The sequence below is a fragment of the Pteropus medius genome, unplaced genomic scaffold (genome assembly GCF_902729225.1).
Source record: "Pteropus medius unplaced genomic scaffold, Ma_sr-lr_union100, whole genome shotgun sequence".
NCBI classification, from domain to species: domain Eukaryota; kingdom Metazoa; phylum Chordata; class Mammalia; order Chiroptera; family Pteropodidae; genus Pteropus; species Pteropus medius.
This window is the reverse complement of record NW_024354502.1, coordinates 14,230,622-14,243,438: the sequence shown is the minus strand read 5'-3', so window position 1 is coordinate 14,243,438 and position 12,817 is coordinate 14,230,622. Positions and strand designations below refer to the sequence as shown.

At 33.3% G+C, this 12,817-nt stretch overlaps 1 protein-coding gene across 2 annotated transcripts in view; it reads left to right on the top strand.

The window, feature by feature from the left end:
- The window catches only part of PKHD1L1 (PKHD1 like 1), a 140,147-nt gene that overhangs the window by 94,655 nt on the left and 32,675 nt on the right, over positions 1–12,817 (top strand). For both annotated transcript variants that reach the window (XM_039853719.1, XM_039853718.1), the window contains 8 exons: positions 708–867; positions 1,414–1,585; positions 2,196–2,284; positions 2,600–2,748; positions 3,996–4,125; positions 5,480–5,598; positions 7,670–7,799; positions 9,279–9,452. In XM_039853719.1, the coding sequence (XP_039709653.1) occupies positions 708–867; positions 1,414–1,585; positions 2,196–2,284; positions 2,600–2,748; positions 3,996–4,125; positions 5,480–5,598; positions 7,670–7,799; positions 9,279–9,452 (1,123 nt within the window). The remainder of the gene's footprint in view (positions 1–707; positions 868–1,413; positions 1,586–2,195; positions 2,285–2,599; positions 2,749–3,995; positions 4,126–5,479; positions 5,599–7,669; positions 7,800–9,278; positions 9,453–12,817) is intronic.

Genomic DNA, 12,817 nt, shown 5'->3' with positions numbered 1-12,817 from the left:
TTACTCAGTCACAGCCTACATCTCAGCCTTACACCAATATGCCTACATTCCACAACCCACTCTAAATCTAAGAAGCAAGCCCAAGAAAGGGGTCCTTGTTTATGGATGAGAAGTAAGCGATCTTTCTGCCATATTCCCGTAATACTAAACTTATGCCCTGTTACTGTTATCATGATAATAACTAACACTTATTGAGTGCTAATAGGCCAAGTCCTGTGTGCCCACCACCCAGCCACATCTGAATGTAACATTCTTTGAATGTTTACCTTCAATTTTTTTTAAAAGAAATAAACATTTTAGATGAAGTGGAAGTAGCCTGTATGGGTTACTCTGATCTCATTCCATACTCTCCATCTCTAATGGTATCCAGTATCCTGAATTGCGTGTTTTCATCTCCATTCATGTTCTTCTACTTTATACTACATATGTGCAGCCAACAACAACAAAAAACCTAGTGTTACTGAAATGAATATTCTCTAAAAACATACATATATGTGCATGTTGATATATATAAAGGCTTTCATTGCCTTAGTGATAAGAGTTAGCATTATTGCCGTAGATGCGTAAAATGTTAATAAATGTAAGTTGCAAAACTAAAACCAAAAAATTAAGTCTTAATATAGAGGCTAATTATATGTCACCAAAATTAATATATATGATACAGAATATTTACATATAAAACGTCACTTTTTTGTAAACTTTTATAGGAAGAAGACTATGTCATCATATCTCATAACTTCACTCAAAATCCTGATATGTTTAATGTTATCGACATGAGGAATGGCTCCTCAAATCCTTTGAATTGGAATTCCAGCAAGAATGGAGACTGGCACCTTGAAGCAAACACTAGTACTCTATATTACCTGGGTATGTATTCTTTAGGCAGAAGTGATTATTTCAGCCAAGCGTTGTCTAAAGGAGGAGAAAATTGTTTAATGGACAAATGTGTTATACAGTACCCTGTACATAGAAGAAGTCAAGAAATATTTGTTGAATAAAAGAACTAGAGATGAAATTTATGCTGGAAAAACCTTTGAGTTGAATTAAAAACTTATATTTTATGTTTGGAGATAACATGAACACTCTTAAATATGGCCCCAAAATTTATTTCATAAAATTAGAGAAAATGAGTACAATGAAAGCTGTCGAATATTTTGTTTTCATTCTATTATTTATGTTTCAAAAATAAAAATATTTATGAATAAATATTGTGTTCTAAAATATTTACTTTTATCAAGATACTTTGACTATATGCTTCTCAATAAGATGTGCATTTTGTCAGAATTTCCTCATACCTGTTCCATACATTTGAATTATATCATTACTATATAAAGAATATTTTCAAATTGCCATGATTTTGTTTACATTCAAATAGCCTGATCATCATATTAAACTGCTTTGCTTCACTTTCAGTGTCAGGGAGAAGTGACCTTGATCAGAGCCAGCCCATTTCTGGGACCCTCGATCCTGATGTGAAAGACGTTATCATTAATTTCCAAGCTTACTGCTGCGTTCTTCAGGATTGCTTCCCTGTACACCCCCCATCAAGAAATCCAGTTCCCAGGAAGCGACCAGCCACATATAAGTACATGGGCCTTTTGATTGTTAATATCTTCAATAGCACTTGACATAATCCTTTTCATATGCCACTCCTGGGTGAGAGAATAATGTCTCCCACCTGCATGGTGCCTCGTAGGTCACAAAGCACTTCCATACTCATTAATTCCCTTGAGCCTTATGAGAAAATGGAAAAATCTCACAAGAATTATGTGTGTATGTTACCGGTAATCTCAGACCTACAGAATGTTAGATCTGATTTATTAGACCAATTCCCTTCTTATAGAAGTGAAGCCCAATGGCTTCAACCGAATTGCCTGAAATCACAAAACATCTTGATGACACATTCAGAGCAGCAAAATTAAGTTATCACAATAAGGATTTAGTGGCAGAAAAAGTGATTCAGACTGTGGATAGAAAGGAAGTTTTCTTCAATGGAGAAAAAACTGTATATGTAGTTGCATGTGTCGAGTATGATACTAATTGCACATGTTAGCTTGTCTACTTAATGGAATTACAAACTATTTAATTTGCATTCTATCATTCCCAAAACATCTAGTATAGTGCTATGCCCTAGGAGATGGTCATTAAATATATAGAGATAATACTTAATGAAACTATTTCTCTTCTCTTTTCAGCTTATGGTCAAATGATTCTTTTTGGCAATCATCTCGGGAAAATAATTATACCATACCTCACCCAGGAGCAAATGTGGTTATTCCTCAAGGTAAATACATAAAGAAATAAAATGCTTGTGTTTATGCAATATTAAGATAGATGCCACAATAGTTATTATTCCACCTTTACGCAGCACACCTTAGGAAAGAGCAAATGTGGAGATAGATTCTATTATTGTGTCCTGGATACCAAACTTAGCCGCTGGTTTTTACTTGGACTTGAACCTGAATATTAAGAATTATAGATTTTATGGGAGAGACAAGAGTCAGTCATTGTGTGGAAAAAAGGATCACAAATTTCAAAAGAGGACTCACTGATAAGGTCGTCAATATTATATTTCTTATATGAAAGTAACGTTTTGTAGGAACATGGATTGTAGCAGACACAGATATTCCACCAATGGAAAGGCTCGTTATTTGGGGTGTTCTCGAACTGGAAGATAAACATAATGTGGAAGCTACAGAGTCTTCTTACAGAAAAATTGTTTTGAATGCTACCTACATATCACTGCAGGTAAGAGTATGGGTCTTATAATTTATGTCCTTATTAACCAAATTCTGAGATGTTGAAGATTTATTGAAAAAAACTATAAGAAAGCATATTCAATTGATGTGAATAAAAACCACAGCTGGCTCTAGCCTATGAAATACGAGCCTCATATAAGTCTAATACATTTCTGCTCTCTTTTATATTGTGGACTAAGCATTCCTTGAGGAGTAATTATCATGCTATTTTTGAGTGTAAGGTTCACCCATTTTCAATCCCACGTAGAATATTTGTGTTATTAGGTGCAGCTAAACTCACGGTTTGATTTAACCAACAGAGAATCCCCAGGAGTTCTGGAAAAAAAGAAAAGATTTTAAGCTTTTCTAAAAAAGAAAAATAGTATTTATTAATGAATGGACATAGATGGAATTATGAAAATGGAAGCAGACTAATAAAAATATTTCAGTAGTTTGGAACAGTCACTTCATTCTCTCAGAAGACACAGATGGTCTTGATTGTGTAACAGTTTAAGCAGTTTGTCTGTCAGTTCTTTTATTATTTTTCATAAAAAGAATGTCCTAACCAAAAAACTATTAATCACCATTAAAAAAATAAAAGTATGCAGTAGGTTTTCTTTGGTAAAACTAAGCTCTTAATGCTTTAAAGATGTGTGATATTTTGGTTAGATACATGAGGTTTAAGGTAAATTAAAGCTACAATTGAATAGTTTGATAGTTGGGTAACCTTGGGTAAGTTGTTTAACCACTTTTAGCATTCGTTTTCTCACTTATAAAATGAAAATAATACCAATTCATCAGTTTAGTGTAAAGGTTAAATGATGTGTGTAAAACCTTACACATTATGCCTGACATAGAATCAGCAAGCATTTAATAATAGCTGTTATTAATAATGATGGCTCATAAATGGCATAACTCGGATATAAGTAGAAGAGTTTATTTTATATATGTCATATTATTTTAAAATACAGTGTAATCTGTTCAAACAGCACTAGTTTAAGTCTTAGGAGTCTCAGTTTTAGGTCCAGTTCTGACAGTAAGTAGATATTGAATTCGACTTTGGAAAAATTGTTTAAATTGCCTATCCCAAAGTGTATGGATTAAATTAAGGTCACTTCTAGTTATAATACTGTTCTTTGTATAACAGAATTCGTTCATTTTTACTAGGGGAGGCTTCCAGTCTTCCTAATTCCTTTTTTATGAGGGAATTTTTCCTGCTCAGTTTTTAAGCATTGACAATTTTCTGCTTCACTGCAGGGAGGCAGATTAATTGGTGGCTGGGAAGATAACCCTTTTAAAGGAGAATTACAGATTGTTCTTAGAGGAAATCATTCTACTCCAGAGTGGGCTTTTCCAGAAGGACCAAATCAAGGATCAAAGGTCTTAGGTATGTGTTTCCAGATAACAAAGATGTCATTCATATCAGTTTTAAGAATCTACTTTAAAACATACAGCACTGCAGTACTTGTTATCAGTTCATGATGTTAAGGTATCAGAAACATTTATAGACACTTATTTATAGTAAAAGGTTGTAAAAGTAGAATAGATTTTTAAAAATTAAATCATGTCACATTAAAAGAGATGTGTATATTTTAAACCAAAATGTACTTCACTGCAAAATTAACATTAACAAACTCCTCCATATGTATATTATTTCTTGAGTCTGGTTTTCTTTATAATCTTTCATTTATGTAAGCAATAATACTTTGCATATTTTAGTGCTTTTCTCCTGAAAGGTAATTTTCTTATATATTACTACATTTATAGTATTAATAATCTGTAAATAACTAATAACAGAGTCAACTGATCCTCTGTTTTAATTTACCAGTTGCATTTATATGGCCATACTTATTTGAGCCTGGAAAGCAAATGACCTGAGAGGGTTGAATTTTGTCACAATAAATAACTGCTTTTATTAATGCTACTGCAAATTTATTTAAAAGACACATAAGATTATGTGCTGTAGTTTCTCTACTGTATAATTTCTAAAACATTAACAATCAGTAAATAAGGGGATAAAAAATGGCTTCAGATTAAATTAGTCAGCTCTCCTGAGACAGACAAATTGTCTTAAAAATATATATACATTTGCTTTTATGTGTTTATTTTTTACTACTAAAATAACATTTCAAGCAACACAGAACAATATCAAGAAAAATATTAAGAAAAAATATACATCTTTCTAGTTCTACTCCCCTTTGAGGAAACTAGTATTAGTTAGCAATTTTTACATGTCTTTTTATGTTTTTTATCTATGCCTATATTCATATTACGTATATTGATTTGTGGTGGTAGTATTGTGCCTTTTACAAAAACATAGTCAAACTATGTATATTACTATAAAATTTTCTTTTCTCATTTAACATACAATGGATATCTTTCCAGATCAATACCTATAGATAACACTCTTCCTTTTTATAGCATATTACATCATGGTATTAGGATACTATTATTTACCCCATAGTTCTATTGACATACATTTGGATTAATTCTGGTTTTCTAATATTTTCAGATATTGTTGTAGTAAGCATCTTCATTCAAGTGTCTTGAGTACTGGCTTTAATTTCTAAGGACCAGATTCCTAGAAGTGGGTCAAAAGGTCAAAGCCCTGAGATGATAACCCCAATTCATTTCATTCATTCTAAAATGTTTAATAGCTTATTAAAATGTATCAATGAACTGTTTTATTTTATACTCAGTACTGTGTGGTGAATAAGTAGACGTGTGTTTTTCTTCTGCAGGGGTGTTCGGTGAGCTGGATCTTCATGGAATTCCACGTTCAATATATAAAACTAAACTCTCTGAAACCGCAGAGGCAGGTTCCAAAGTGCTGTCTCTGATGGATGCTGTGGATTGGCAGGTAGAGGAAATACTAGGTGGTGGAAAATGAATACATACAATGGATCAACTTAAAAAAATTTCTTCTTTATTCTGATAGACATTTATTTCTCATATGATCAACCAGATGACAAATGTATATTTTGCCATCAGCTTGTCCTCAAAACACTGACCTGATAAACAGGCATTTAAAAATTGTGGTCGCAGAGGTGCTCCAGAATATATAAAGAATATTATGTATATATCAGTTATGAAAAGGAAATATGAAAGTTTGGGGGGAAAGAATTTTGTTTATTACAAATCCTTACAAAACAGAAAATCAAATTATTTTAAATACATTTTATTATCTTGGTTATCTCTTCTAATTTGTGATTTTATATGTCAAGCATTTGGAAAGAAAACAAATCCTGATACCCAGTGATTTTCAAATAATGACTGTTAAATGAGATATTTTGGTAAAATGTGAGTTGTGGCAATTTCTGTCTTTACTGATAGGTGCGCATAGTCCAGGGACTCACACATTTTACAATTACTCATTTTAATGCTAGAGAGTCAGGGAAATCGCTGAGTTCCTCTTCTGAGCTCTCAGGTCTCAGCCAGTTCCTCTCTGCTAAGAGTGAGCTTTCACTTCACAGAACAGAGAAAGGTTAGTCTGAGTAAATCAAAACAAATCATGAAACACACAGGTTGGTTCTTTTAATGTAGCTTAAAATCAGTAAATAGAAGGATTTATTGGGAGGCATTATCGCCTACTTACAATATATTTTTATTTGAAAGAGTTGAGGCGTGATTACTTTAAAGAGGAATGAAATGATTTCAGTATTCCTGTTATTTATCCAATTAATGTTTTCTGCATATTATTTATCCAACTAATGTTTTGTTAATATTTAACCAAGTATCAGATATTCTAAGCCTTGAGGATTTAGTCATGAAGAAACTGGTCAAACTATAGTAGAAATTGCACTGGGGTAGGAGAGGCAAACACAAATGAACTAAATGAAAAATGTGTTAATTTTGGATTATAATGTGCATGATGAAGGAAATAAAACGGGTAGTGCGATAGGCTGCCATGGTTGAGGGTAGCTGATAACATTGAATAGTGTGGTCGGAGAAGGCCTTTCTCAACCGTATGGTGGAGTTTGGGACATGCTATCCCAAAATATAAATTCTGGACCTGTTACTTCAAAACCCTGAATATTTTAAGATGACAGAACTTGAGAAAGAGCCTGTGCAGAAGAGAGTTTCTATTTTCCCCTGAAGCAGGTCATAAACCTTCATATGAAGTGTCCTCCCTTACCCAGCAAAAAAAGACTATCCTTATCTCTGAAGACAAAGGGACACAGGGAGGAATCTGAATGAACAAGCCTTGCTGGTTATCCCAGTTTATTGCCCTTAACTCATACTCTATCACATTTTCTCACTACTCTCCACTTTTCATCAAACCTATCATAAAAATGCTCAGGTTTAACAATTTCTTCAGATCTTCATCTCTTTATGAAGGCTTCCATGTCACATAAAACTTACATTAAATAAATTTATATTTTTTTCTCTTGTTAATCTGTCTTTTGTTACAGAACTTAGAAGAGTAAAGACAAAATTATTCTTCCTTCCCTACAAGTACATTTGAGCAGAGAACTAGATGAAAAGATGGAGTTTATCATATTCAATATACAGATTCTAAAACTTGTTCTTGCTCTTTAAGTTTTCTATTTTTTCTCACCTTTTAGGAATATCAAGTGATAGTTAATTGTGTTAAAAAAAATTCTTGGAAATTTAAGTCTTAAGAATTTTGTCCTGACCGGTTTTTAATAAAAATATGAATATATTACCTTTGATATTAAATTTTAAATGTATATAGCCTGTGATTTTATTAAATTACTGAATTAAATATAAGGAAATGCAGAGATAATTCAAAATTTAGAATTCTTAATATCAGACAAAAACATATTTATTTTAGAGACCTAAATGTATTATTTATTCCCTCTGGTAGTATGATTCTAATCAGATATAAATTAAATTAACCTAATAGTTGTTAAGAAATATAAACCTATTTTTTTAATTGTTCTTGTATTTGGCACTTGAATTTTTCTAAGGAGGGAGAAGAGATTGTGATAACAACCACGAGCTATGATTTCTACCAGACAGAAACTAGAAGCATCGTTAAAGTCCTGCATGATCACAAAATTCTCTTTCTCAACGATACCCTTTCCTACACTCACCTCGGTAAGTGACTGTTTTTAACCAAGCAGATACATAATTAAAATGTGTTGAAGTATTCGCATTTTAGTGCTCTTCTCTGTAAATACAATATTTTGATGAAACATCCCACAAATATTTCAGAGTAGCTTTTCATTCAGATGGACACTGGTACCCAAGGAGTGCTACTATTTATATGTGGGCTATGTAGATTCCCTGCTGTAAGCATTCTCTCATTCTGTGTCAAATATTGAGCAGAGACCTACTGCATTACATTCTGTGGGATAAGCTGGCTCTTTTAAGCAGGCTTCCAGGTGATTCTTATACACACTAAAATTTGACAACCCTTGATCCGAGAGCATCTTTGTCCTGATTTGTTTCATTGACACATTCCTCAGCAGTAACTGCATTTAGACGAACCAGATGGTAAAAACCGTAATTCTCCAGGAGAGAGGAAATTAATCAGAATCATCTGAAGACTATCTTTCAGCCTGTAGGATCAGGGCCTTCCCAGCACCCCAGCCTTTCTCCATTCAACGTGCTGCCTTCATCTGAATCCTGGAAAGTGTAAGCAGACAGGAGTGGAATGTTAGAGAAACCACTCAGATGCTTCTGGTGCTCATGAGAACTCCAGCTTTTAAGGCGGTGTGAGAGCCCGGTGGATATTTGAACTACATGAGAAGGAAACTTAAAAGGACTTTTTAAAGCAGTATTTTAATAGAAGCACACGTGTCTATCATTCTATATCACATACTTTTTTTCTGTAAATCAAAAGGAAAATATTTTATTGAAGAACATTTTAATCATAAAACAAAAAGTGTTTGAAGTTTGACATAAAAAAATAGTCTTTCCTTTAAACTACCAAACATTTGCCTCTGTTTGAAATGTACCTGCTTATCTTAAAATTTTGAATAAGATATCTAGAAATGTAGAATGTATGTTAGGTTATATTTTATAAATCATTAAGATATAAATTTACAGACTATGCTTGCTGTGCTACTACATATTTACAAAGAATTGTGGTTGATGCAAAATACTCCACAGGAAAAGTGGGACAAGCCAAGGTTTAGAGGTCAGGAGAGGTAATATCTGTATGAATCCCTGATACTCCACATGGCTTTGGGCAATTCTGTTACTTTTCTACCTCATTTCCTCATCTATTAAAATTACAAGAAGCTTCTCAACTTGCCTTAAAACAGTTTTGTCATGTAGAATTTGAGGTGATTGCCAACTACCTTTGAGGCAATAACTTCATAATTGCTGATTATAGTCATATTCTTGGTGTCAATAGAGAAATACTTTTCAGTATATTTTATTTTATAAATAAAAATGTATCATAATTTCAGTCACCATTTGTGCATGTTAAAGCATAAAACTAATCAATTCCATGTGTTTGTGTTGACTTTTGGCTTATTAGAAAGCTATGTAGTCTGTGAACTACAAAAAAATGAATAAAGACAGGTACGTCTCAGCATGGGTAACAATCTAGCTGTCTTTCTGTTGCAGGTGAAAGATACTACGTTCTGGAAACAGGTCAGAGCTACACATTAGCAGCTGATGTTGGGATCCTGACTAGGAACATCAAAATACTTGGTGAAGAGTACCCAGGATGGTTCAAAGAATCTTTTGGTGCACGTGTCCTGGTCAGCTCATTCACTGAAAATATGATGACATTTAAAGGTCAGTATGAATTCACTTTATTTTTCGAAACAAAATAGAATGTGGTCTCTTGTATGTTTAGTCGGTTCTTAAATAATTCTCACTTCTTTGTAGGATCACATGTGTTCAAAAAACAAAATTCAACTGAGTAAATTTTAAAGATTTTACTGGCTTCATCCAACAATTCATAAATCAGGCAGCATCCAGTCTAGCAAATTAAAAAGAGCTCTGACGAGTCATACAAAATGAAAGATTTTATAGGCAGAAGGAAAAAGGAACAGCAGTTGCTCAAGAAAAAAAAAACCTGTAAAAAAAAAAAGTAAAAGGAGCAGATTAGCGCAATGCAAGGCGTTACTTTCCCTGTAGGGGAGAGCAGGAGTTTATCAGGCAGATTATCCCTGAAATCACGTTATAACAAGCACAACAGATCTGTTATTTTGTTTGAAGGAAAATTTCAAACATATACTAAAAATGGAGAAAATGGTATAATGAATCCCAGTGTACCCATTACCAGCTACCACAATTACCATCTTTGGCCAATCTTGTTTTATCTATATGCCTACCTACTCTCTTCGAGTCCCTGGATTATATTGAAGCAGCCATATATATTTTTTATTGAGATGTAATTAACATGCGATTGTATACGTTTAAGGTGTACAGTGTGTTCATATGATATATTTATAAAACATGATTACCATGATAGCATTAATACCTCTATCATATCACATAATTATTATTTTCTTTTTGTGTTGAGAACAATTAAGATCGGTCTCTTAGCAACTTTGAAGTTTATAATACAGCACTATTGCCTCTAATTACCATACTGCGCATTAGATCTCCAGGACTTATTTATCTTCTAGTTGCAGGTTGATACCCTTAAACAATATCTCCCCAGCTCTCCCCATTCCTCAGCTTCTGGTAACCACAATTCTACTCTCTGTACAAGTTCAGCTTTTTTAGATTCCACATATAAGTGAGATCATACCATGTTTGTCTTTCTCTGTCTGACTTATCTCACCATAATGCCATCAAGGTCCACTTATGTTGTCTCAAATGGCAGGAATTCCTCCTTTCTCAAGGTTGAATAATGTTCCATTGTTTATATGTACCGCATCTTCTTTGTCCTATTCATCTGTTGATGGACACTTAGGTTGTTTCTATATCTTGTCTATTGTGAATGAAGCAGCCACGTATTATTTAATCGAAAAATATTTCAGTTTGTGACTCTAAAAGACTTCTTTAAAAACATCTCTAAGTATCAGACTTAAAAATGTTAATAATAATTCCTTATCATCCAATGATTGTTCAAATTCTCCCAGTTCATTTATTTTTTTCCTTCCCTTCCCTTCCCTTCCCTTCCCTTCCCTCCTTCCTTTTGCACTCTCTGTTGAAATCAGGGTCTAAATAAGATCCACGGTGCAATTGATTATGAATTGTAAATCTCTTTTATTCATTTTCTTGCAATTTATTGATAAAAGGAGCTGGATCATTTATCCTATAGTGTTTCTAACAGTCTGGAATTTAGTGATTGCATCCCTAAATTTTAAGTTGTTCCCATCTCCCTTGTATTTTCTATGCATATGTATTTTAGAACTAGAAAATTGATCCAACAACTCAGATTCAATTTTTAGGGAAGAATTTTACATAATTGGTGGTATGTTTTTCAATTAGTAAGCACATAATGTATGACTGTTTCTCCTTTTCTGATGTTTGCAGCCATTAATGATCATTGCCTAGATTAAATTTCTGAGGTTTAAAATATCTTAATTCTACCATTCTTTCCTCGTTTATGATTTAGAAAACTTCTATAAAGAGAAGCTTCTTCAAGAAACTATTTGACCATCCTGAAGTAAAGTTTATATATGAAATGTAGGGAAAACGCTTCATTCTTTCCCCTTGTTAACTAATTTTCAAAATAATGAGTTGGTTCCCAAGCATCCTCCAAAGATGACAAGGAGTTTTTATTTGTTTTCCTTTGTTTTGTCGTTAGTGTCATTTTGAGATACATATTTAAACATATTTTATATGTTTAAATCCATGTGATTGATGGTCTTTTTGATGATGAAAATGCCCCCTCATTGACCTTTAGAACCTTTTCTTGTTGGTGCCCAAGTCCTCCTTTTGACTAATTTTTTGTTTTATTTTGTTTTTGTTTTTTTAGCTTGTTCACTTTCCGAGATGGCAAGCACATGCTGTAATTTTTTTTTCTGAGACTGGGTATAAGTTTTTCCTCCAAGCAACTCTGGTTCTTTTTATTGGAAACTGATATTTCAATCTCCAATCCCTCAATCTATTCTAGACTTCAACTGTTTCAGCAGGTCCTCACTTATTCTCAATATTGCCTATTCTATTTTGCAACAGCTCTAATTCTAGAAAATCTTTATTTTGAGCAAAGAGCTATCCCACTATATCTTCTACCTATTGGTGATAATTCACTAACAGGGGCTTAACTGATGGTGATATGATGATGGTAGTGATTGTCATGATACAAGATTCCAGGCACTGTCCTAAGCATTTAACACATGTTATCTCATTTAATACTCATAGTACAATGGCATAACTATTGTCCCCCCTTGAAGGATAAAGAAATAGAGATGATTAGAGGGTGATATTGCTTTGATTTTTGCTAATAATCCATGTCTGTCTCATTTAAAGTCCCATGACGGGCCCTATTCCCATGACAACCCTTCTTTGCTCCTATAAATTGTTTGGTGATATAAACATCTATGGCTTCTGTAGGCGCAGGTGATCTGTATGGACCATTTCTTTTCTGTCTCTGTCGCATTAATCTTATATTCTCCACCATACATCTCATTGCTGGCTCAAGAATTTTGAGACAGATTTCTCCCTTCCAGTACAAAATAATTCTTCTCTAGTGCATGTTATTAGATATCCATTTTGGAAACAATCAAATTCTCTACTGTTTTTTACCAGCCATTCTGTTAGATATCCATTTTGGAAACAATCTAGTGCATGTTATTAGATATCCATTTTGGAAACAATCAACATTCTCAACTGTTTTTTAAATCTCTGTGCCTCACTTTTCTTATAGAGATGATAGTACTTAGTATAGCACTTGGCACAAAGTAATCTCTTGTGGATTGTTATTGCTGTTATTGCTAATCTATGAAATTGGCTTTTGTCAGCTCAATGGTACTTAAGACAAACTGATGGACAGATAGTTGGCAATGCATATTTTAGCAAGAGATTATGTAAAGTTAATGCCCTTAAAAGCTCTTTGGAGAATCTAAATGGAAATGTCAGGTAAATTATATCCCATGTCATGCATTCTCCGTGGGGATAATGTCACTACTAAGGGGAAGAAAATTGGTTCTTGGGAGAGAAAAAAAACCTTTAGTTATCAAATGGTTTGTGGTCTTCCAAAG